This window comes from Peromyscus californicus, unplaced genomic scaffold (genome assembly GCF_007827085.1).
Source record: "Peromyscus californicus insignis strain IS unplaced genomic scaffold, ASM782708v3 Scaffold_4__1_contigs__length_199733344, whole genome shotgun sequence".
Taxonomy (NCBI): Eukaryota; Metazoa; Chordata; class Mammalia; order Rodentia; family Cricetidae; genus Peromyscus; species Peromyscus californicus.
The window spans coordinates 84,594,794-84,621,472 of NW_026294562.1; the positions used below are offsets into that span (position 1 = coordinate 84,594,794).

Sequence of the window (26,679 nt, forward strand, 5' to 3'; positions counted from 1 at the left end):
CCAGTCCACGCTTCTGTCCAAGTCAGCAACAGGACTCTGGCCCTGTGGTGTGTGTCCCCGATGAACACTGGGAATTCTCTGGGCCAACGTTGGGAGCTGGTGCTGTCCGATAAGGCAGCCTTGAGGTGGACTCCACGGTGCTTTCTGGGTTCTGGGGTTCGTTCACAGTAGAAGAGGCATTCTCCAGTAACTGTTTTTTTATTTCTGTTTTTCAGACTGGCTCATTTATCCCAGACTGCCCTCAAACATGTAACTGAGGACCTTGAACTCTTGATCCTCCTGTCTACCTCCTTAGTACTGGGATTATAGGTGTACTACCACACTTGGTTTATGTGGGCCTTCCTTGTGCATACCAGGCAAGCATCCCACCATGACCTGAGCCATGTCCTCAGCCTCATCTGCTGTTTTGTTGTTTGGTTGTTTGGTTGGTGTTTTTTTAATGACAATTTTCTCAATTCCTTGGGGTGGTGGGGACTGTCATCAGATTGGCCTCAAATACACAACAGAAACCCTGGTTTTATATGTGTAAGCACACGAATTTATATAAAAATGATTTTAATTTCTACTTTCTGAAGTTAGTCACGTATAGTGTTTCAGAGAAAAGATTAATAAAACCCATGATTAAAGCACAAATAGTTTTGAGTGTGTGTATTTTGCCCAGGCTAGTTCCAAGTAATCCTGCCTTGGCCTCCCAAGTAGCTGGGACTTGAAGTGTGTGCCACCAGGGCAGACAGGCTATCATGGAGCACAGCTGAGCCAACACCTGGATGCATTTTCACAGGTAGTAGGTTCCAGTGTGTGAATCAGCAGTCAGTGCTGTTGGCCAAGGACAGTCAAGTGCAGCCCAAAGCCACTGGCCACCAAGGGCAGTCATAAACTCACTGAGAAACACTGCCATAGTGCCCCGCAGTGTGTGGGTCTGGATGTGCTCTCCAGGAGGAGCCCGAAGTGATTAGCTGGCAGTTGGGAGCACAGCTGATCTTTCAGGACATTTGCTCAGTTACAGGAAGAACATCGCAAAGGATCCACAGCCCAGGCTGGCCTCACACTCATGGCATCCTCCACCTCTTCCTCTCTGAAGTGCTGGGATTACAGGTGGACACCCCCATGCCTGACTAGTTACAGGACATTTCTACTGAGACTGCAGGGAGCCCCAAATGTGACCTTTCTCTTGTATTCTAAGTCCAAATGTGCTACTCGTAGTCAAAAAGGAGTCAACTGGTAGCCTGACATTTATTAGTCCCCCAAGATGTTTTATAGGACACTGTCTCTAAACTAAAGGATTGATGTACAACTAGGGGCTGCTCTTCAGCGAGTAGAAACACCCTCCAGAAAAGAAAGCCCCCATGTCCTTGGCTGCTCCCCTGCTAATAATGCCCACAGATCCTGGGGCTGAGAACCTGAAGGCCTCTGGTGTAGTCAAAATTTTCTTTGGGCCGCCAGCTTACAAATAATGACATGGAGACTTAGTAATTATGAAGGTTTGGCCTTAGTTTAGGGGTTTTTTTCCCCCAACTAGGTCTTTTAACTTAAATGAACCCATTTATACTAATCTACGTTCTGCCATGTGGTGTTAACCTTCCTCTGTACTGCTCATCCTGCTTCCTCCATGTCTGTCTGGGGACTCTACCTTTCTTTTTTCCAGAGTCCTCTCTGTCCCCAGAAGTCCCACCTAACCTCTCCTGCCTAGCTACTGGCCATTCACCTCTTTATTATACAAATCACAGTGATACATCTTTGTTGTAGAATATTAGTTTAAGATGTGCTACATTCGTTTATATTGTGGAATATTTGTTTAATGATACAAAGATGTGTTGCATTCTTTACGTTGCATTTGTTTAACTCTGTACTTTGCCTTCCTCAACACCTGATTGTCTACTAGAGCCAAATGGCCAATAGCAAGGCAGGAGAGGGGTAGGCAGATCTGACAGGCAGAGAGAATAAATAGGAGGAGAAATTTTTAAGCTCAAAAAAAGAGAGGGAGGAGTGAGAAAAGGAGGAGAGGAGGACACCAGGGGCCAGCCACAGTGCCAGCCATGGAGTAAAAAGGGAAGAAAGATATATAGCGTAAAAAAGGGTAAAAAGCCCAGAGACAAAATGTAGTTAAAGAGAAATAAGATAATTTTAGAAAAACTGGCTAGAAACAAGCCAAGCTAAGGCCAGGCATTTATAAGTAAGAATAAGTCTCCATGTATTTATTTGGGAGCTGGGTGGCAGCTCCCCAAAGAGTAAAAAACCAACTACACATCTTCACACAGTGTACAAATATCCCACAACACTCTTGTGCAAACACACACTAAGACGTTGCTATCTGAAGAACAAGATTGGGTTTTAATGCTCTGTCAGTTCCCCCCTGCTATCAGAACAGTCAGAAGGCAAAAGCTTTCAATCTGTATAAAAGTAAGAGTAACAAAAACTAAATTCCAGGAGTTAACGGCAGCCAAGCAGGTCTTCCAGGACAGTGGCACCGGGCCCCCCAGGCCAAGTACTCAGGTCCTGGTCTGCAGAGGGAGCCTCATGGCCAGCTCTGTCAGGTGACTCATGTCGGGTTGTTTGCTCCGCTTCTTGATGTAGTCCAGAGTCTTCACCTAGAACAAAGAACTCCATCTTGGGTTTGGCTCCACAGCTCCGACCTGGGGCTGGAGCCTCATCTGATTGCCCTAGGTGAGCTGACCCTGCCTAGCTGAAAACAGGGTGTCTTCTGAGGGATAGTGGGAGAAGCAAAATACTCCTAAAATCAGATTGCAGGGGGTGGGGGAGTCTGGGGATGGAGCTTACACGCACAAAGTCCTGGGTTTGCTCCCCAGCACCACAGAAACTAGGTAGAGGCAAGGGGATCAGAAGTTCAAGTTTAAGAAGAGCCTGGGGTACCTAAAACTTTGTCTCAAAGGAAAAGAATTAGATTTGGCTGTGGCCAGAAGTGGGTGACATTTTCAAGCAAGTGGTTTTTTACCGAGGGGGTGACTGGGAATGCTTTCTAGCACTAGGAAGTAGCCCCAAAGAATGTTGGGGTCTGGCACCCATCTCGGGTGACAGGGCAGCTTGCAGTGCTGCTGATGCTGTGTCAAGGTCAGTACCACTCTGACTGGCAAGGGCCCTGGTGCTTACCATGGTCCTTGTGTCTGCACAGCCGTGCCTCTGTGCCAGGTGCCACAGGTTGACGGAGAGTTGGTTCAGCTTATTGTTACGAAGGTCCCCATGGGCTAGGATACTATTGAAGAAGGAGAGGCCCAGCAAGCTCTGGCGCTTCAGAGCCTGGAAGAGAGAAGGGAGGATATGACCTTGACCTGGCACATGGGATGGGCTCAGTGTAGACGTCCTTGGTAGGGTGGTCATGGGTCCAAAGGCCAACTTTGCCATGTGTTTGCTGAGCCCACCCTGCACCTGTAAAATAACAGTGAGATCCACAACACATGGAGTGAATGAGGACAGAGGCACCACAAGCCCAAGCTGTCACTGTGGTTAGGAGAGACCCAACAGTCACTGGGTTGGGAAGTGAAGCCTAACGGCAGTGAAAAGGCTATGCTTTGAGCACAAGTCAAGCTGGAAGGCTTCCACATGGCTCTCAGCGGTGGCTCAAGTGCTGTGGAACAATCCTTTTCTACACTATCAATATGTATTATTCTCGTTGGTTAATAAAAAGCTGACAGGCTGGTAGCTGGGCAGGAAGTTAGGTGGGAAAGCCAAACTGAGGATGATGGAAAGAAGGAGGGCAGAGTCGAGAGATATGCCAGTCAGCCACCCAGGGAGCAAGACATGCTAGAGGACAGGTAAAGCCACAAGACACATGGCTTAATAAAAATGGATTAATTTAAAGATAAGAGCTAGTTAGTAATAAGCCTGAGCTATCGACTGAGCATTTATAAATAATAAAGGTGATTATAGCCAGCAAGCCTCTATTTTTTTTTTTTTTTTGACACAGCCTCAGATAGCTTAGGCTGATCTCAAACTCTTGGTGTAGCAAAGGATGACCTTGAACTCTTGATCTTCCTGCTTTCACCCCTCAAATGCTGGGATCATAGGCGTCCACACCACACTGTTTTACGCTATGCTAGGGATTAAACCCAGGATCTTGTGCATGCTAGCCTAGCACTCTGACAACTGAGCTATATCTCCAGGCCATTGTTTGAGACAGGGACTTGATACATAACCAATGACCACACTGTCTTAGCCTCTGAATGTTAGAATTATAGGTGTGTTGTTACTGTGCCCAGCCTTTTTTGTTGTTGTCATTTGTTTCTAACTGATACATAATATTTGGGGGAGGGGGCGGGACTTGCAAGTTGAGAGCAGACTCCTGGGTATCAGAGGCTGGAGTGAGCTGAAATTTGGGTGCTCGGGAAGTACTGTGCAGGCAGAGAACAGCCAAGACTAGGAACCACAGTTCAGACAGATTTGTTTCCCTTCCACAATGGAGCACTGTGTAACTGCCCTGCAGGGCTCCTGCCCTGCAGTGTTCCTGCCCTGCAGTGCCACCTCCAGAGCATGTGGCAGGTGGAGATGGCAGATACCCACCTCGTCCTTGGCCAGGGTTTTCAGGTGCTCCAGGATCTGAGCCATCACCGCCTCACATAGCTTGCTGTTCTCAGCCAGGAACTTGGAGTCTCCTCCATACAGGCTGTCATTGGAGTCAACTAGTTAAACAAATGAGAGCAGCATGTCACATGGGATTAGCAGATGACAGGAAGGCCTGGCAGGGAGTATGGCAACGGCCAAGGTGACCCACTGGCTTTTGGATTCACTAAGAAAGCACCTAGCCTGGGGCCAAGTCTGGGCCTGAGGCCAGCAGTGTGGAAGTCATCCCCCTCACTGGCCACGCCTGGAGGGGACAGCAGTAATCTCAGTGACCCTCTCCAGCTGCCAGGCATTGTAGCAAGCACTCTGTGTTATGGAAGGATCCACATAATCAGCACAAGAAAGGTGGCACGTACATCTTCAATGAGTGGGAAAACTGAGACTCAGAAGTGGGCCTAGCTAGGACGATAAACCGGGTCGTCTGATTCCAAAGCCCAAGTTCTTATCCACTGCACCTAGGTGCCTGCTGTGGGACTCTTAAAACCAACTGGCTAGCTTTTACAGTTCTGGAAGGTTCTATCTATGCTACCAGGGAAGACAAGTATTTAACAATCTTACCCAGATGTGAACCTTGCGTGCTACAGTAATGACTTATATGCCCAACAGTGCCAATAATGGTATGAATGCTATGGGACCGATCAACTATTTTCTGATTGGACTTAAAGCCTGCTCCACAAGATGGAACCCATGCCTGCTATCACATTCCACAGTCCATTACTCCCAAAGCTTCTATGTCTGACAGCATCTCACTCTATAGTTCAAGCTGGCCTAGAAATCACTCTAACCCAGGCTGCCCTCTAACTCATGGCAATCCTCCTGCTTCAGCCTCCCAAGTGCTAGGACTACAGGTGTAAGCCACCATGCCCGGCTCTTTAACAAAGCCTCTGCTTGGCCACCTCCTAGGACATCCACTGCCTAGGGAAAGACTAGTTCAGCCCAGGATGGCTTGTGCAAGGCTTCCTCTTCCCTCTCTCCTTCAAAGAGCCTCGCGCCCCCCCCCCCCCCTGCTGGGTAGGGGAAACACCAGGCAGTCTGCTGTGGTCAAGTTTAGGTTTCACTTCAATGATAAAGTCAGGCAATCTGCTTAAGACGGCTCTGAGGCTTTGCCCGTGGGCTGACCTCATCCCCTGTGCAGGGGCCCAGAACAGCTCAGTTGGTCTCCGCTGTGAACATGTGGGCTGTTTGTTTTTGTTTCTGCAGGGCTGGGGGTGGAACCTAGGCTTCCTGCATGGCAGGTGGAGCTCCAACACTAAGCAGCACTCCGATCTCTCTCTCTCTCTGTCTCTCTGTCTCTCTGTCTCTCTCTGTCTCTCTCTCTCTCTCTGGAGATGCACATGTGTCTGGAGGCCAGCAATCCATCTCAAGTGTCACTTCTCAGGAGCTGCTCACCTTTGTTTTTAGATAGGGTTTCTTAGTGGCCTGGAAATCACTCATGAGTCCATGCTGGCTGGCCAGTAAGCCTCAGCGATCACCTGTCTCTGCATTCCTAGAGGTCCCCATGCTTGAGTGACAAGTGTTTCACCAACTGAGCCATCTCTCCAGCCCTTCCTCTTTGGTTGCTAGCACCAGCTTCACACACAAGGAACACAGTTTCTGCCTGTCAGAGCTCATTCCTTCCCTCCACGCTTACACGGGCTTCTAGTCCCATTTTCTCAACTTTGGCCTCTTCCATCCCAGTGCCCAATACCGCTGTCCTCATGGCCGGGTGCAGTGTCATTAGGCCACGTGCTTAGGTGACAAGAAGCAGGACGAATTCCAGGAAAAGGGAAATATGTGGTATCTGATAAGTCAGGTGACCATCCTTCAGTGGGGTACAGAGCAGTAATGTAGTCCTGTTTAAAGAGGGTGCTAATAAGCTCCCAGTTTATCTGCTGAGATGTTCTTGTGCTTCCTAGTACCCTTATGTCACCATCTCTAAGGAGCAACTGGGAAGGAGGAGCTCATCTCACCCACAGCTCAGGAGACAATATCCATAAGAAACATAAGGTCCTCCAATCTGACCCTTCGTACAATACAGAACAAAGACGTGTCTGTACTTAGTACAAGGACAAAAGTGGCAGAGATAGGTGGGTTCCCTAGAGCTCACTGGCCAGTCAGCCAAGTCAATCGATGAGCTCCAGGTTCAGTGAAAGACTCTGAAAAAGTAAAGTCTCAGAGAATATACTTGACATTAACCTCTGTCTTCCACACACTTGTGCATATACCCATATACACATGTACACACACACACACACACACACACACACACACACACACACACACACACACACACACACAATGTAACAACAGTATGCATAGTGGAACCCCTCCCTACACACAGCAGGATCATGTAGGTATGTGTAGTTCCTAATTTATAGTTTCCTAGGAACTAACTTTTAAAAATCATACTCCTTTATTTTATGTATCCACTGTGGTTTACATTGATTCTGGAGAAGGAGCAAAGCAGAATGAAACGGAGGAAAGGAAACCCCAGGCATGCTTTATGTTCATGTCTGGCTGCTACTTCAGGACGACAAGAGAGCTTCATAGTTTCCCCAGCTTTTGATGTAAAAAACTGTCAGAGGTACAGAAGAGTTGAATAAAACACATGACGATGAATACCTGCTGCTTCTCACATAGACTCAAGAGCTGCAAACCCCTGGCCACTGTGCGCCATGACGGTGGATATCTGCCTGCTTCTCACAGATTCAACAACCCATAACCCCTGGCCACTGTGTGCATCCTCCACAGGCTCCCTCTCTACACATGAATACTAGTATGTTTTCTCTAAAGCCCTTGAAGCAGGTACAGACATTAAGAACACAGAAAACAACCCAGCCGCCCTGCCAGCTCCTTTGACCACAGGCACTCTCCAAGCTGACCTCGAACTGCCCATTTAAGGAGACTTTTGGTTAACACTAGCTCAGTGGTGAGTGATGCAGGTCACAGGGGTTGGTCCTGGGGTTTCTTCTTGGTTGTTTTCATTTTTATTTATTATTCCTTTGTGGGTACACATGCCACAGCACATATATGGGGGTCAGAAGACAACCCTCACGAGTTGCTTCTCTCCTTTATGTGGGTTTGAGGGATTGAACTCAGGTTGCTGGACTTGTGTGGCAAAAGCTTTTCCCAGCCGAGCCATCTTGCCAGCCCTTCTTTTGTTTTTAAGATGCCTGTGTATGTGGGAGCCTAGAGGCCAGAGGACAAGCTCAGGTATTGTCCTCATGAATGGCATCCATCTCCCTTGAGACAGGGTCTCTCAGTGGCCTGGACAATCTCTCAGAGCTGAACATTTGGGCTGGTCAGAGTTGGTTAGAGAGGCCCAGGGATCCTGTTCTTTCTGCCTCCCTAGTGCTGGAATTACAAATGTGTCATGTACTATCTTACCTACATTTTTATGTGGATTCTAGAGACAGAACTCAGGTCCTTTACTGCCTGAGCCTTCTTCCAGCCTGGACCTCAGATCTCATGGTGACTCTGGTTGCTGAGTTGCAAAGACAGCAGGTACTCTTATAAGAAACACAATGATTTGATATAGGCATTTGCCATCACCTAATTTTGTAAGACACAAAATTGTGCTGGTGAAGGAATTTCTCCCCTCAGGGCTAGAATAGTTGTTGGTTGGGGGCCCAAGTCCTTCTGATCGAGGCCCAAAAAAAAAAAAAAAAAAAAATAGTTGTTGGTTCAAATTCCCAGTTGAAGCTCTGGGTTTGTGCTTATTCTCACTCTGATTAGCCCAACAATGGAGCAAAGGGTAGGGGACAGAGAGGGTGGCTGTCATTGTGTAACATGTACACACACACACATACACAGATGCACCATGTTGTAGAACATGGTCCTCTGTAGTGCTTTGAATGAGAATGGCCCACATAGGCCCAATGTATTTGAATGTTTGGCCCCCTGTTGGTGAACTGTTTAGGAAGGATTGGGGGGGTGCCTTGTTGGAAGGAGGTGTGTCAATGGGAATAGGCTCTGAGGTTTCAAAAGCCCATGCAAAGGTCAAAGGTGCAGTCTGTCTGTCTGTCCATCTCTGTCTATCTCTCTTTGTTTCTCTCTCTCTCTCTCTCTCTCTCTCTCTCTCTCTCTCTCTCTCTCTCTCTCTCTCTCTCGTGTGTGTGTGTGTGTGTGTGTGTGTGTGTGTGTGTGTGTGTGTGAGTGTGTTTTCTCCCTTCCTCCTGCCTGTGGATCAGGATGAAAGCTCTCAGCTACTGCTCCGGTGCCTTGCCTGTCTGACCGCCATGCTCCCCGTCATGATGGTCATGGACTCACCCTCTGAAACTGTAACCAAACCCTCAATTAAATCCTTCTTTTTATAAGTTGCCTTGGTCACAGTGTCTCTTCCCATCACTAGAACAGTAAGACATCCTTTGAGCACAACAGCCACTTTCTTCACCAGATCTGTGGAGCCTACCTGCAAAAGACCCTCAGGATTGGGTCCATGTAGATGCTCCACCAGAGAAGGAGGGAGTTGTGAGGACCACTGTATCCTCACGCGAGATTCTGGTTGTGTGCAGTTCTGCCCTAATTCCACGTGGCTTTGGGACCTCAGGAGGTGAAAGAGTAAACGGGCTAGAGGAGGCTAACTCAAGCGGAACTCCATCTGTGTAGCTGGGGGGCCATCCCCTGTGCTGGCTGAAGACGTCAGCGTGGCTGCTGTGCGTCACCCAGGCACTATCGGTAAGCTCAGTAAGTCATTGTTTCCCCAAGGGGATCTCTGGCAGAACCATACTTTGGTTTCTGGTTGGGGCTTATAAGGGGCAGGTAGATGTATACTTCTCCCCAGGGAAATAATTTTTACAACAGCAGCTACTGAATGAGGTCAGCTCTGCACTAGGTTCTAGGCTAGGATCTGAGGACCCACTGGGGGACAAGGTTGACCTGGCCCATCTACACAGCCAAGCAAATAGGCCATGGCAGGAGTGAGCACTTGGGTGGGACAGTGCAAGGTCATGGGATCCTAAATACGGGGTTTGTTGGTTTAAGATGGGTTCTTTATGTAGCCCAGGCTGGGCCCCAAACACTTAATGCAGCTGAGGATGACCTACTTCCAATCCTCCTGCCTATCTGGGATCAGGTGAGATTATGCAATCAATCTGAGGCTCTGTGGGTTTAATTAGAAAAACATAAAGAAAAGGTGTTGGGGGGACACGGGGCGGCTGCTGTCAAACCAGTACCACCAAGAACAGACTGTAGCAGATGGGAGAACAAGACTGCCTCCTTCCTCCAGCATCACAACTGTGAGGGCTTGCAGGCTCCTAAAGCTTAGGGAGCAGAACTCTACGCCAAGGCCCACCCGGACTGGGGTGAGGACAGTCTGTGATGACACTCATCTACTATGTATTCAACCACTGAACCAAGGGTGCTTCTGCAACCCCAGCACATGGTCAAAATGACTTCAGGTACTTGTCACACACACACACACACACACACACACACAGATGGCTGATGGCCCAGAGCTTGCCTAGCACATAGAAGGCCCTGGGTTCCATTTCCAGCACCACAAAAACTGATCCTACAAATCACCAGGCCTCTTCCTGGGGAGTCTAAGTTGGGGGTAGGAAGTGGCTCGGGAATACAGACTCTTGGGCTAAGATGTAGCTCAGCTAATAGAGGGCTTGCCTAGCATGTGTGAAACCTGGGTTCAATCTCCAGCACTCCATTAACATACCTGCAATCCTAGCACTCTGCTTATAGAGGGGGGCTATCAAGAGTTCAGGGTCAAGGGACACAGAGTCAGTCACAGCTACACAGAGTAAGAACAAAAAGGCTCAAGGTCATCTCTAGCTACAAAGTGAGTTTGAGGCCAGACTACATGAGACCCCGAGTGGCTAGAGATATAGTCCAGTGGGTAAAGTGCTTGTTGCACTAACATGAGGAGCTAGGTTTGTAGACTGTCTTAGGGTTTTATTGCTGTGAAGAGACTCCATGACCACGGCAGCTCTCATAAAGGAAAACATTTCATTTGGGCTGGTTTACACTTCAGAGGTTCTCTCTCTTATGGTCATGGCGGGAAGGATGGGGCATTCAGGCAGACATGGTGCTGGAGATGTAGCTGCGAGTTCTACATCTTGATCTGTAAGCCGTAGGAAGAGACTGAGACATACTACGCCTAGCTTGAGCATCTGAGACCTCAAAGCTTACCCCCACAGAGACACATTTCCTCCAACAAGGCCACACCTACTCCAACAAGGCCACACCTCCTAATAGTGCCACTCCCTATGGCCAAGCATTCAGACACAGGAATCTATGGAGCCATTCCTATTCAAACCACCACATATACCAAGCTCCCATGTAAAACCTGGACATGGGAGCATGTGCCTTAACCCCAGCATTGCAGGGGTGTGGTGGGCTTGCAGAGACTGGCAAATCTTTGGAGCTCATTAGCCACCCTGATTAACTAGACTGGTGAGCTCCAGATTCTATGAGAGACCCTGTCTCACACAAATAAGGTGAAGAATGATTAAGGAAGACACCCAGAGCCAAGCTCGGCCTCCACATGCACACACACAAATATGTACACACAACCCACGTGCACACAAACACCAAGAAGAGACGGTGAAATGGGGGCATGCTGAGGGCTGCTGGTTGGCATGCTGCTACCTTTGTCTATGTGGTAAAGATAGGTGTCCTGGCTCATGGCAGACAGCAGGTGCAGGACAGAGGTGTAGATTCGCATTTTGTCATCACTACTGTCCTCCCAGGTGTAGTCCTGGATCACATTGAGAAGTTCTCGAACCAGAAACAGGACTCCGTGTTCTGGATGATCCTGGTGGAGAAAAACGATGACAGATAAGCCCAGATACGAAGCAGAACAGTTAAAGCCCCCACTAACCCAGTGCTTCCCTTAGGCAGCTGTTGAGATTAACGGCCTGCTGCTTCATAAGGGAAGGGCCACTCAGGAGCCGAGGCAAACAGCATGGGGAGAGAGACAGGACAGCCTCCCTTTGGGGTCCAAAGAACAACTGGCCATCACCCGTCAGCTCAATGGCCCGTGTTTCCACTATCACTCCTTTATTTCCCACGCACGATGGTGGAAGCAAGTTACATTTGTCTAATTACAGAAGGAAGACTGTGGGTCCTCAGCAGATGACGTTACAGAAGCCACTGCCCTGACTTTAAATACAGCCCCACCCCCAAGGATCCGCACCAACAGCAAGGGTTGATCTGGACTCCTTCTATGAGAAAGAAAACCCAAGAGACCATTCCAGCTTAGAGGAAAGTGTGTTTCTCAGACAATACACAGACTCTTTCCAAAAAAAAAGGGGGTGCAGTGCAAAAAGGTGGGTGGTTTCCATTCCATTCCCAAAGTGGCTCTCCTGCTGATACTGCCCAGAGTCCTTACTCGCAGGAGATAAATGCCCAGCTGACCCCACCAACCCTCACACACAATCTCTGCTCACTGGGTCCAGCCACACCTCTCCTACTTTTTATTTTTATTTGTTTTTTATTTATTTATTTTTTAATTTTTATTTTTTTATTTTTTGTTTTTTTTTCAAGACAGGATTTCTCTGTGTAGCTTTGCGCCTTTCCTGGTACTCGCTTTGGAGACCAGGCTGGCCTCGAACTCACAGAGATCCACCTGCCTCTGCCTCCCCAGTGCTGGGATTAAAGGCGTGCGCCACCACCGCCCGGCCAACACCTCTCCTACTTGTAGGCCAGGCACGGTACTGGATCCTAGCAGGACACACTCCAGCAGGTTAAGAGAAGAAGGAGCCGGTGCTTGTTGTATTTCTTAAGACAGCCCCACTCCATTGCTGAGGCTGGCCTTGATCTTATGATGCTTGCCTCTCAAGTAGATGTGATACAAGCCTGGGCCACCAGCTTCCTGTCTCCTCCCCCCCCCCCCCCCCGCCCCCGCTGAGCACATCTTGCCATCCAAAAACATCTTATTGCTTCAGAGAACTGCCCAGTCACATATTGTGGCCTCCATCTGTCCTGCAAAAGACAGGTACTACATCTACTGCACCTGTGTCTGCCACACACTGTCAGATCTACTCACTAGCAGACCGGATTCTGATTTTCATTTGTTCAGATTTTTTGGGGGGGGATAGGGGTGGGCAGGGGTCTGTGTTTGTGTGTACATAGGTGGGTATGCATGTAAGTGGATGCTTGTGAATGTGGTACATGGGCACATGGAAGCCAGGTGTTAAACTTTGCTGCCTTCTTTACTCTCTATGTTCTGTTGAGACAGGCTCTTACTGAACCTAGAGCTCACCAACTGGCTAGACTGAGTGGCCAGCAAGCCCCAGGGACCTTCCTATCTCTATTTTTCCAGTACTAGGATCACAAGCCTGCCACCATGCCTGGCTTTTTATGTGGCTGCTGGGGATCGGGACCTAGGTCCACATGCTTATGTGAAAAGCACTTTACTCACTGGGCCATCTTCCCAGCTCTAGGTATAGCTCAGACTGGCTTTAACTCATATCCTCCTGCCTCTGCCTCTTCAGCATTTACTATCACAATTGGCTGAATTCTGCGGATGGTGCCTCCAGGAATACACACTGGTATGCCCAAGTGTGAACATGTGCCCTGGCCCCAGCTCTGGGAGAGCAATTGGCATATGGTAGACCCCACAGGGATCCTGTTGAGTGAATCGCCTTTGTTGACACTTTCCATGTGCCAGGCACTGAGGAAGCTACAAAACTGGTCCTGGAAGGAGGAGCAGCGCCTTCAGCCCACCAGCACCGGCCCCATCACACCAATAGGACAGGACATGGGGTGAGCGGCGGCTTCAGCTTATACTTCCAGCACGGGGGACCCAAGAGCAGAGGCCTGGCAGTCTGTCTCCTGTTAGCTCCCCGCTTTGGACAAACTGGCTATGTCTATGTGCACAGGAGGAAGATGTGCATGGAGCGGCTACTTAGAGCACAGGCACAGGGCTTCAAATGCTGCAGCCAGGAGCGGCCTGATCTACTGGGAAAGCATTTGCAGTGACATTGCCTAGGGGTGAGATTTGGGCAGAGAAGCCTGAGATGTAGACGAGCCATTCCTATCTATGGGAACTGTTCCTACTGTATCAGCAAGAAAGAGGATGCATGATGCTCAAACATCCCAACAATGTGAGCTGCGCACATCTGACCCACCCAGGCGAGGCTGCCTGTGAGTCGGTCCCAGCTGGCAGCTCACCACTGCCTTCCTCTGCTTGCAGCTGTTTCTAACTAGGCTATTTTGTTCAGCTACGTGGATACTAAAATACATTTTTTTTTTAAATTTAAGAATCTGCCTTGGGAACAGACCACAGTCTGAGTGTTCCAGCAACTTCATTTCAACACTAATGTCCCCACCCTGTGGGAGACCAATGAACACACTTTCAGAGAAGTGGGGCCATAGGCAACGGAATTCGGGGAATGGCTTAGGGTGAGCACTTCTGTGGGCTGCTCAGAACCAAAGAGGTGACAGATTATGCCCATGGTGCTGTACAAGAATTCCATGTACTTTCTGTGTTTCAGTGACTACAACTTTTTTTTTTTTAATATTTGAGGATGGTTCAATAGCTGAAGCCAAGTATAGGTGGATTATTTTTCTTTTTGAGACAATGCCTCACGTATCTCAGTCTGGCCTTAAACTGGCTGTACAGCTAAGGATGACTCTGGCCTTCTGGTCCTCCTGCCTCTACTTCTCGAGGGCCGGAATTACACGCATGTAGCACTGCATCAGGTTTTCTGTGGTGCTGGGGACAGACCCCGGGCAGTTGTGCATGCTATTCAAGCAAGCACTGCACCAACAACTGAGCTCATACAATGGTTTCAGTTTGTGCTTAATATTAAACTAGAAGTTTTGCTGTTTTGTGTCAGTGTGTGTGTATATTCTGTGTGTGCACCAAAATGTGCTAATGGATATACATAATTTCGTTGTTTGTGTGTGTGTGTGTGGTGTATGTATTCTGTGTGAACATAAATGTGTGCTAATGCATATACGTATGGAGACCAGCAGTCAGTATCAAGTGTCTTCCTTGGCCATTCTCCACCTTGTTTTTTTGAAACAGGGTCTTTCACTAACTCTTGAGCTCACCAATTTGGCCAGACTGGCTGGCCAGTGAGCTCCAGAATCTGCCTATCTCTGCCCTTCAGCCCCCTGCCCCTTTCTGAGACAGGGTTTCATGGTTTTGAACTCACTATAAAGCAGAGGAGGACCTTGAACTCTTGATCCTCCAGCCTTCACTTTCCAGATTACAGGCATGTACCACCTAATTTTACGCAGCCCGGGTGACTGAACCCAGGGCTTTATGCATGCTAAGCAAGCACTCTAAAAACGTAACTGAAACCCCAGTCCACACACAGATTTTTAATTATTTGTTCTCCTTCTCTTTCTTCTTCCCCCACCACACAGCCGTGTCTGTACATGTTACAAGGCATACATGAGGGTGTGCAGGTGTGCACACCTGTACTTGGGCATGCAGAGGCCAGAGCAGGATGGGTGTCTTTTATATTGTTCTCTGACTTAACACTGCTTCAAGAATGGCTCTCGAAAAGTTGCCTGTTTTGGCTGACTGGTGGACCAGAGAGCCTGTCTCCACTCCCCACTCTGGGATTACAGGCATACACAGCCATGTCTGCTTTTTTACATGGATGCTGGGAAATCAGGGTTAGGTTCTCATGCTTGCTAAGCAAGAGCTATTATCCACTGCACCATCTCCCCCAGGCTGCGCATTTTTAGGAGAAGAAAGAGGTGTTAGGATGAGATGGTATTCCAGTGGGAAGATCCCCGGTGTCCTTGGCCAGGCTCCCTCCTAGATGGGGCAACTCAATGGCAATGAGGTAGTTTCCATGAGGGAGCCAGAAGGAAGTGAGTCCTTCCTTTCCCTGACCCAATAAAAGGCCTGACACTGTCCCTCTGAAGTGCCTGCTCTCAGGAATCCCCACTTCATCACACTCCCTGGGAGAAGGAATAGTTGAGAAGTGATTGCTGGGCTTCTGCGGGAGGCTGAGCTGGAGGCAGCAGCACATCTCTGAGTCCTGGCAGGGTCACTCACCGGCTGACGACCTTTCACCTCTCTGTGTCTCACTGTCCACTTCGGTTCAATGTTTCCAGTGCATATTTATGAACTGTTTGTTGGCTGGTTCATCAGAAGAGGAGTGTATGATCAAATGAACAGTAAGGGCTGGGTGCAAAGGAGCCAGATCACCAATGGGCTGGAAGCAGAGCAGGAAGGAAGGAAGGGCCTCTGGGGTGGGAAGGAGAGACAGAGGAGAGACAGACCCCTAGCGGATTCCAGGCCGGCATCTCAGGTGCCAGTGTCTCCTCACTTCCCAGGCAGCTTTGGCACAGCCTCATGAGTCCCAGCTGCTCTCTTCCAGACCCTCCGGTGTGCACAGCACCCCCATCCTACCTCAGGCCTTCACTCACACTGTGCTCCCTGCCATGACACCCTCTCCGCCCCTCTCCTCTCTCTAGCACCAAGTGCTCATTTTCCTTCCAATCTCAGCTGAAACCGTACCTTCTGGGGTGGGGCTTCTCATTCTGGCCTTTGTTTTTCAGGTGGAACCTCCCACCATCTCCACAAAGCCAACCGGCAGTGACCTGAAGTCCTCCTTGGTGACTCCTTTATCCCCACAATGCCTAAAACCACAAAATTACCCAACCCCCAGTGCTCGGTGCTTCTTACAGATGGAGTTGGTTATGTTTAACAGTAAGCCTGACTTCCTCTGTAGGGGGCACTTCCTCAACTCCCAGATTAGCAGAGACTTATGGACCAGGAGGACGGAAAGGGAGAAGTGGGATGTGGATGTCTTGCTATCTCTATAGCTGCTTTTTCTTTTTTTTAAAAAAGATTTATTTTATTTATTATGTATACAGTGTTCTGCCTGCATGTGTCTTTGCAGGCCAGAAGAGGGCACCAGATCTAATTGCAGGTGGTTGTGAGCCACCATGTGGTTGCTGGGAATTGAACTCAGGACCTCTGGAAGAGCAGTCAGTGCTCTTAACCACTGAGCCATCTCTCCAGCCCTATAACTGCTTTTAATGAGAAAAAGACAAGAAAACATATCTCCCCACTGCAGCCTCAGTGACAGGGCCAGAGAACAAGATCCTAACATTCTCGTTCCCATAAATCCCGACACAAAATCAGGGCTCTGGAACCTTGACACTGAGCCTGGTGTATCAGTTCTATTTATTTTTATCCCACCGAAGGTTGCTAAATGTGACTGTCTGTTCCACTACATGGAGAAAGCTTCTATAGACAATAGTGAGGCATAGGGATTAGCTTAGCAACCTGGGACTCCACTTGGCTTGGACTATGCACACACCCCTCTCCTAACAACGCACTTACCAACCTGTTGGCAACCTAGGACATCCCCACACCTGCCAATCTGCATATACACCTCACTCCAAACAATGAAATAAATCTCTTCTCCCCTGGAAACCATCAAAAACTCTCCCTTTTGTGAACAGTTTCTATCAGGGATGGAGGGTAGAGGGCCAATCAAGCCAAACTTGTTTTGTTGCATGCAAAGTAAGACAAACTCAGTCCCCTATGTGAACTTTTAGGAAAAAATCTTCTATTTGCTCTCTTTTGCCCATGCCTATCAAGTATGCATATGACTAAAATATGATGCATTCTGGGAAGGGACATGCACATGAGCAAATGCTTACATAATCCAAGCCTATCAATCAAAACAGAGAGCCACCCACTCAATACCCCTGAACAACTCAACTCTTCCTCCTGAGCCCCATATAATATTGGGACCCCTGAGTGCCCTCAGTCACGCGGCTTGCTATAGGTACCACAAGATCTATCTGTACTGTCTGGGTACCTGTCCAGGTTCTGGAGGGGATACCAGCATACCTGTGTCTATGGCGGCACTGTTATAATGGCCAAGGTGTGGGAACCACCTACTATTTCCACAGATGTATGCACAGAAAAGAGTCTATGCATACAGTGGGAGACTGTGGAGCCTTAAACAGTAAAGCCTGTAGTATGTGACAAAATGGAGGAAGCATGGAAACTCATGCTAAGTGAAATAGACCAGTCACAAGTATAAACATTGCCCTAGTCCACTTAGAAATGTAAAACCATTTAATTAATGGCTGCAGGGTGCATGGCTGTTGCAGAGGGTAGAGAATGGGGAGGTAGGGACCAACAAGCATAAATTCCCAGTTAAGTAAACAAAACACTCCCCAGATCTACTGGACACCATTTGATGTAAGGTCAGTGACTCTGTGCAGTCCTTCTGAAAGCCTGTTCAGGAGTAGAGCTTCTGTTACTGTCACAGTGAAACAAAACTCTAAAGGAATAAAAGTCACCCACCTACCCACACCCACACACACACAAACCTGTGACATGAAAGGGAACCAATCTGAACAAGGTAAATAAATAGGAAGGAGGTTGTTTTCATGCAAAATCCAAGCATGGTGTCGTGGCTCAGGTGTGGCTCATCTGACCGCCTCTTGGTCATGGCTACTCAGATGGAACTTCCTTGCTCACCTGAAGAGCCCATCAGTTCAGAAGTCCCTCTTAATCCTCAGAGGCCAGACTCCAGTCACGCCAGAAACCACACAAGTACCTAACCCTAGAGATACTACTTTTCCTTCCACATACACACCCCTGAGAAAGTTTAATGTAGACACTGTAATTTTCTTAGCTCCTTTCCTGTTGCTGCCATAGAAACGCCCTGACAAGAACAACTTCAGGGATAACGGGCTTTGTGGCTACAAGTCCAGCACATCACTGTGGGGAAGTCAAGGCAGCAGGAACATGAAGCAGCTGTTCCCATCACATCCACAGCCAAGAGCAGAGAGCGTTGCATCAATGTACACTAGTGCTCAGCCGAGGCTCTCCACTCTTCCAAGTCCAGGATCCCTTGCTACATACAGAAACAGTGCTGCACAATGGTTGGATCTTCCCACCTTGACTAAGGTAATTAATCCCCCCAGACATGTCCACAGGCCAATCTGATCTAGACAATCCCTTCTGGATGATTCTAGATCATGTCAAGTTGACAATTAAATGCAACCTTCACATTAAGAGACTAACAACGACTCCTTGTGTAAGTCGGAATAAATTTAACAGCGCACTGTAACAAAAGATAAGATGCTTTTCTTTTCTAATGAAGCTGAGAACTTCTACCTTTTCACAGAAAGGATCCACTCCAGGGTTTCCCTTTGGCAGATCCGAACAGAAGCATCACTATTCCTGTGCTCTGGGCACTGAGGCAAAAGCAGTACACTCACAGACTGGCAAGCGACCTGAGCTGGATACATCAGGTAGCACACACAGGGTGGACCCACTGCACAAATGAAGACTCACATCCCAGATGGGGTGACACCTCATCTCACTGTGCAGAATGGCACACAGTTGAAAATGTATGAGTTTCTGGAGCTTTCTATTCAATATTTTTTGACAGAGGTTGGATACTGGCAACTGAAAACAGAATGTGAAATAAGGTGCGAGGTGCTTCTGTCCTGATGCTACCTCTCCTGAGGAGGGATAAAAAGCTGCTAACCCAATGGCCCTGAGCAAAGAAAGCCGATGATAGACTTCATGTCTGAAGGACCCTAGGGGAGATGAATCCAGGTTCAAATCCCAGCTCTGTTACCAACTACCTACACAGCCCCAGACACAGTCTTTTCAGTTCTAGGTGTCTGTAAGTGAAACAGATTCATGGATTCCTACTTTACAGGGTTCAGGGAGGACTCTTGAGGCTATATAAGTGTTGGTAAAGGGTTTTGGTGGGACACCCAATAAATGCATGTTCCTGGGGTCAAAATTGGGAGATGGCTCAATATAGGTATGTTACGCAAGCATGAGGTGCTGAGTTACATCACCAACAGCCACTGAAAACCCAGGGGCAGATGGGTACCTGCACCTGTCTATGCCCACAGCGCTGGGAAGGAGAGGCAGATTTGGGCTTGTTGGTCAACCATTCTATTCTAATTGGTGAGTTTCAGGTTTACTGAGAGACCTTGTCCCAAGAACTGAGGTAGAGAAACAAGGAAGATACCCATGTTGACCTCTGACCTCCAGATTCATGTCCCCAACCCCAAACTGCAGTTACTCTTCATTGCACGATTATGATTGGATCCCACCAAAGTGCAGTCTTTGACACCAGGAAAAGCAACAAAGTCCTACTCAGAGCAAAAGGTGCTCTCTTGATGCCTGTGTGCCGGGCTGGCATCTGGAATGAGTTTTGAAATGTGTCTACTGATGCCCAGGGAAGCTGAGGAAGATGCACACCCTGTGTGCTTGGGGCAGCTGTTCTCCAACTGTAGCTACCTGAACAGGTCATGGAATACCAGCCTGAATGCAGGAGCTGATTCTTCCAGGAGAACCACAGGTTTCTTCTCCTGGAAGAATCAATTTTTCAATGTGGAAAACTCATTCCAAGTGCTTTCCATCGTCCCATGGGAAGCAAGTGTGACTGCAGGCTGGATTCCACCCTCTGGTCACCAACTTGTAACCCCAGGGAAGGAGGCTCTGGTTTACAACATGCTTTCAGAGCTATGAGTCCATTCAACCCCCACAGCAGTCCTGCAAGGGAGGCATTTCGATGATAAGTTTGAAAGATGACAGGTGAGACTTGGAGGAATTTAAAAATCATCTCCTAGGCCCCAGAGCTATGAGGTCACCAGGTCAGGACTGAACCCAAGTGTGTGACACTGAGGAGAAGACTTTCAGAGAGCACAGGGAAGCCGACGTGCAGCCGGTAAAGCATCCCAATTCACCACCAAGCAACAACCAACATCAACGGCTTCACTGGGAACTTGGGTTTCTCCTCTGGTCCCCTTCCATGACGAATAACCAGGTCACACAGAGAGCCCTGAGACCAAGCGTCCAAATAAGGGACTCCAGGAGCCCCTGCAGCTCTGCCACGTGACCCTCTGCTCCTCACCAGGCTGCTGCCTACCTCTAAAAGACAACAAAAGCCCCACCCAGAGCAGGTCTGCGGCTGGGCCTCCCGATTCCCCTCTGAGAACTTGGAACCTGAACAGAGAGAGGCCACTGCTGAGACATTTTTTGTTTTCTCAGCTTGATGGAGATACATAATCCACACAGGGCACAATACACCCATTCAGGACACACAATTCAGTGACTGTGGCTGTCATCACAATCGACTAAAGAATGTTCATCACCCCCAAAGAAACCTGGAACCCAACAAGTGCTGAGTCACTTGCATAGTCCAAACTCACAGTTCTCCAAGTCTGGTCCTGGGAGCGCTCCCTCCTGAACCGCTCAGGGCAGTGACCTCCAGAGAGCCAGTTTCAATTTACTGGGAGATGCTCCAAGGGTGAACTCTAGGAGAGTCTGTTTAACAAGGCAACCTTGGTGTGCTGTCATCTAAAGAGTTTGGGGGTATTGTTTTGATATTCGGCTTGCAGTTTTTGTTTTTGTTTTTCCAGAGGTTTTGAGATAGGGTCTTGCCTGACACTCAGAGTCACCCTGCCCAGGCTTCCTAGTGCTGAGAGTACAGGGGAATGCCACCACACCAGCTGACCGGTCCTATTTTGTGCCCCTTCCCTGTGGCAGCCAGGCAAAGCCTATGGATTCCCGGGGCTGTTATTTATAAGCCAGCAAATAAGATAGCCCAGACTTCAAGGGAACTTGATCACACCAATGCAGTTGTGTGGCTATTTTCCCAAAGCTTTGGTCAAAACCTATGCACTCTTTGCGGGGGAGTTACCATGGTGCTTTGTGGAGAAGGGAGAGGTGGAGAGAGAACAAAACAGAAAAGAAAAAGAAAGAGCTTTTGAGCTGTAACCATAGAACACTCTATTCTATTCTGTTGCCTGCTCATGACTCTTGGCGACAAGCCCCAGCTATTGTCATGGCCGCTGAGGCTCTGTGCACACAGCTCACAATCAGGTGAGAGGGAAATGTATCAGAAGACACTTGGGAAAACAAAGATGCCGTTTTGTTTTCTTCATCCAAACTCATGTCAGGAAGCAGGTGGGCTCCAAGTGAAAGACGGGGGCTGAGAACCCCAGCGACGGGAAGCCTCCAGGAATCCCTACTGCAGGATCTCCCAAAGGGCCCCAGGTCCTTCGAGCCCAAGAATGACTGTTCATCTATCTCCCAGAGCTCCAAGGAGCCGTTTCTACGGTTTACTGTTCCAAAGAGCCCTGCCACCCAAGAGCCACTCTGTGGCTACATTCTGTGCCCTCACTCAATCCTCAAATAGCAGGGAACTGGCACAAAGACCACACTCATTTCATGGATAGGACACACACATAGGTAACTGCTGGACCTGCAGAGCCAGGAGGAGGAAGAGCTGGCTCCTCCCACTCTCGCCATCATGGTCCAAGGCCTCGGAGCCCTTGCCCCGGCAGTGCAGAGTGCAGTGCCCTGAGTGTTGGTGCCCGCCCCCACCCCCAGATACACAAGCTGAAGCCCCAACCCCAATTAGATGCTGCAGTGGTTAAGTTTGGTGGTCAACTCGACTGGACCTTGAATCAGCTAAAAGACACACTTGGTTGGGAATGGAGAGCTGTCTCAGTGGTTAAGAGCACTAGCTGCTCTTTCCGAGGACCCATACGGTGGGTCACAACTGTCTACAACTCTAGTTCCGGGGGATCTGACACCTTCTTCTGGCCTCTGTGGGCACCACGTACACATGTGTGCACAGACACATGCTGGCAAACATTCACATAAATAGAATATTTTTAAAAAGAGATGCCTGGTCTGTAAGGGCATTCCTGGGAAGATAACAGAGATGAAGAGCCTCGTCCAGGCGGACAGCCCTAGAGAAGGGCAGTGCTTCTTTTGCCTGCCTGCCTGCCTTCTGCTGTGAGTACATCTACCCTGCTGCCGCCATCCTTCCACGATACCAGAGCTCGGCTTCCTGAGCCTTCCAATGCAGACTGAAGAGTAGGCTCTCCAAGACTCTTCGAGGTCTCTAGTGCCACACTGGGGACATCTGAGGAATCCAGCTGTGTGGGCCTAGCAGCTACTAGGTTCTCAGTCTCTTCAGGGCACCCATATGTGCAAGCGCATCTAATAAATCCCCTTTGTAGTACATATCCATTCTTTTGGTCCTGAGAACCCTGCCCAATACACATGGGGCCTGAAAGAGATAACAATTACCAGAAGATTTACCCAGAAGATCAATTACCCAAAGGACCAGATGGCAACCCCGGCTCTTACTCTCTGCCATGTGATCATGTCTCACCTCCAGAAGAGGGCTGTCTGAGGGCACAGGACCCTTGGCAGAGCCAAGCTGGCCTCCGACCTCAGACACTCAGCCTCAGATCTGTGAGAAACACACGTCTGCTACTGAAGCGGCTGGGCTTCAAGCACTCTGTCCCAGTGGCCCACACTGACAATGACAGAGCCAGTCAACAGAGCCTTACACCTTCAGGCCTCAGGATACTAAGGCAGGGTGAAAACAGACCCCCTGTGGACCCTGGGCAACATACCGGCACGATCAGTAAAGTAGAGAAGAAATTACAGAGGAACTCCAGGAGGAAGGGCTCCGATGGCCGCAGCTTCCCATCGATGCTTATCATCTTTGGGACTTCCGGAACGAGGCCGATGGCAGCTTTGAAAAAAGCATCAGCTGTAAGAGAAAAAAGTCAGAGGATGAGCACTGTGAAAAGTTCAAGGCTGGGCTCTTCCTTAGACTGGCCGGGGTCAGTCTGAGAGACGCACAGAAGTCAGGCAACCTTGAGGGTTCAGTTTATCCAGTATGACCTCCAGCTCACGGTTCTTCAAACCACCATAGATGAGGCACTGCTGTTACTATAGCAACCAGGAAACCCTGTAGCTGACAGCCTTGAAGGACTAAAGGAGACGGGAGACTTTTATAGACAGTCTAGGAAAGGGCCGGAGGAGAACTCAATCAGTGAAGTGCTGCTGCACAAGGAAGGGCTGAGTTGGGATGCCCCGCACCCACACACAAAGGCTGAGTGCGGCAGGGTGTGCCTGTAATCCCTGCACCAGGAAAGCAAAACGAGGAGGATCCCTGGGGCACCAGCCAATCTAGCCAATCGAGGAGCTCTAGGTCCACTGACAGTCCCTACCTCAAACATAAGGTAAAGAGTGGTGAAGCAAGATACTTGACATCAACTTCTGGGCTCCACACACATGCTCCTAAGTAGGTGCATATGCACACACATGTGCACACACCCACAAGAACATGTACATAACACACACATACACACACACATTAGTCACCTGAGCTAGGTAGCCTGGTTTGGATCAATGAGTCCTTATGTCCACAGGAATGGGAGGGCTGTCACCAGGGCCACTTCAAGCTGGGAACTAAGGTGTGAAGTGAGGAAGGGCTCATTTTACTCCTGTGTAGGTGGAAGGTTCTAGAGTGGCTGACAGAGCTTTGGCTCAGAGCCTGGTCTCAGTCTCTTTTAGAACAAAGAAACAACCACTGAGCTAGGCACATTGGCACAAACCTGTAACCCTGTGCTCAAGAGGATGAGCCAGGAGGACTGTGAGGTCTAGGACAGCTTGGGCTACACAGGAATATGGTGTTAAAAAAATAAGCCAACACACAGTGAGATGTCTGAAGGAATGAAGGAATGAATGCATGCCTACATACACACGTACAAGAGTGCATGTATGCACCCATGATCAGGTATACACACATATGCAATCACACAGAGAGCCTTAGAGACTTCTAACCAAGTAACATTTCCAGAGAATTATTTGAATTACTTGAAAAATAAAGATATTTAAAGAGATATGAAATAATCTGTAAAATAAAAGGACTTCCAAAGATGGGAGAAAGGGAGGAGGAGAAGAGGAGAGAGCCGGAGGACAGGATCCCTGGGGAAGGTGGAGAGGGGACTTCTTTGTAGACCTGCCAAAGTGCTGACCATGAGAAAAAGCCTCAAGGCAAAGCACTGGCCTGAGACATAAACCCTTCTACTGCTCAGCAACATCAAATGTGTTCACGGACCAGTTCATTTTCTACCAGAAAATGACTTCCAATGACACGCAAGAATGCTGCAGCAGGGCGCAAGAGCCCGGGTTAAAAGCAGCAACCCCAACTGCATGCCTGAGGGGCCGGCTCGCTGGCAGATGTTGGCTCCCCAAGGAGCAAAGGATCATGGTTAACAAGAAAAGCGTGTGCCTGAACCTGAGAGGGCCTGTAACTTATCTTCTTTCTTCCAGGAAACACAACACACCATGGAGGGCTCACCATAGAGCTTCCTGTGACATGTGCTGAGCTCTGGAAGCTTCCCTGCCAGGCTGGCTCCCACATCCCCAACTGTCTGCCTCTCTGCATCCCCTAATCAAAGTTAGTGTAACAGCAGCTGCAGCAGCTCAGGGCACTCCAGTGGGCACTAGGGCTATACTGGGGGGAAGAGGGAGAGCAAGAGCTGACGTCATAAAAGCGGATCGATCTATCTATGAGCTAATAAGCACTGCTGCACAGGAGCCTGCTCAGTGCTCTGGTCTAGAATGAAGGGTTGAGGGCAGAGGTAATAAATATGGGCTAGTAAAAAGGAAGGCACTTCTGAATTCATCCCACTTCACCTTCTAGGTCTCTAAAAGGAAACTCTGCTCTCCTTCAGAGAAAGGCAGATCTTTCTTTCCATTCTGCTAGAGTGGGGTGTATTATTTTCCCAGCACCCCCATACTGAGACAGGCAAGCACAGGAGCGAACAGTTTAGCTACGTGGGACTCCATCTGGTTTGGCCTATGCACAAACCAGCCCCTCTTCTAATAATGCACCTGGCAGCCTGAGGCCTTTATCTGCATGCGCACACACACACACACACACACACACACACACACACACACACACACACACACCCCTCTGAACAATGTGCCCAGCAGCCGCCAGTTGCAGTCTCAAGCTCCCCCCTGCATATAAACCTTACTCTGAATAATGCAGTTTCTCCTCCCCTTAAAGACTCGGGGAGAGTTTTCCAGTCTTACTCTAGGTATGTCCAGCTGGGAGTAGGAAGGCTGATCTGGCCTGAACTAGTTTTAAGTATATATGCAACAAGTACTATGTCCTTACATGCAAACAGCGTCCTCAAAGTGAACTTTCATGGGAAATCCCGCTTACCAGCCTATGCCTACGCATAACTGGGCATGCAAAAGATTAAAATCAGGTGCATCGTGGACATGCAGTGGAGAATGGTTATATAACATAATCTGTCAATCAAAATAGAGAACCACCCAAACTACACTCCTCAGCAACCAAACTCCTCCTCTTGAACCCCTAAAAGGAGGCAGTAAACAATAACTTGGGTCACTTATGTGGCCCCTTGTCAATCTTGACAGTGTATTCCATTCCAATCTGTACTATCATTTTAGATACTTTTATTGCTGCTTTGTGGTCTGTATGCAAAGTTATTCCATCTTTTTTCATTCTTATTAGTGTTTTTGAGACTTTCAGACAAAACATTTTGATTATATTCACCCCCCCCCCCCCCCCCCCCCCCGCCCCGCAACTTCTCCCAGATCCACCTCCACTTCCCTATCCACCCAGCTTTATGTCTTCTTTATTTTTTTAAGCCATCAGGCACAGTTTGGGCTGCCCATATACTCTTGGATATTCAGCCTTCATTGGAGGGTGGTCAGCCTGCCAGAGGCCTCACCCTTACACAAAACTGTCTCCCTTATTTCCTTCTTAAATAATATGACAAGAATCTGGAATCCCTGGCTTGGCCCCTGAAGGATCCTGATTTTATTGAATATCACTGCAGTATACATTTATAATACAAGTGTTTGGGCTAGTGAGATGGCCCAGTGTGTAAAAACACTTACTGTGCAAGTCTGATGTCCTGAGCTCCATTCCTGAAATCCACATAAAGGCGGAAGGAGAGAAAAATTCTCAAGGGTTGTTATCTGACCTCCACACATGTACTGTGGCATGCATGCATACACACACACACACACACACATAAATAAATAAATAAATAAATAAATAAATAAATAAATAAATAAATAAAAAATTAGATTTGAGGCCTGCTGCACAGGAAGGAATTTCATGCGTGGAACTATAATCCTGGCCAAAAGCCCTAAGCCATAGTCCTAGGGTAGAATCTGCTATTGTTATTTTGTTAAATGGTTGTGCTGTCAAATCACCTTCTAAATAGTTACCTTGTGCCCTAAGACCTTATCTATCTGGTCAGAGAAGCTTCTGTTCTGCCGTGGGCAACAGTGAGTGGACAGATGACTGAGTGCTCAGCCTAAATGAGACATCTATACAACCTCCCCCTCCT

The 26,679-nt window shown here is 48.6% G+C and overlaps 1 protein-coding gene across 3 annotated transcripts in view; it reads right to left on the reverse strand.

The window, feature by feature from the left end:
• Window positions 1–2,308: 2,308 nt before the first annotated feature.
• The window catches only part of Vps35l (VPS35 endosomal protein sorting factor like), a 109,576-nt gene continuing 85,205 nt past the window's right edge, over window positions 2,309–26,679 (reverse strand). For all 3 annotated transcript variants that reach the window (XM_052761151.1, XM_052761153.1, XM_052761152.1), the window contains 5 exons: window positions 22,903–23,042; window positions 11,155–11,320; window positions 4,516–4,634; window positions 3,109–3,255; window positions 2,309–2,588 (listed from right to left, as the gene is read on the reverse strand). In XM_052761151.1, coding sequence (XP_052617111.1) covers window positions 2,490–2,588; window positions 3,109–3,255; window positions 4,516–4,634; window positions 11,155–11,320; window positions 22,903–23,042 — 671 coding nt within the window. In that variant the 3' untranslated portion in view covers window positions 2,309–2,489. The remainder of the gene's footprint in view (window positions 2,589–3,108; window positions 3,256–4,515; window positions 4,635–11,154; window positions 11,321–22,902; window positions 23,043–26,679) is intronic.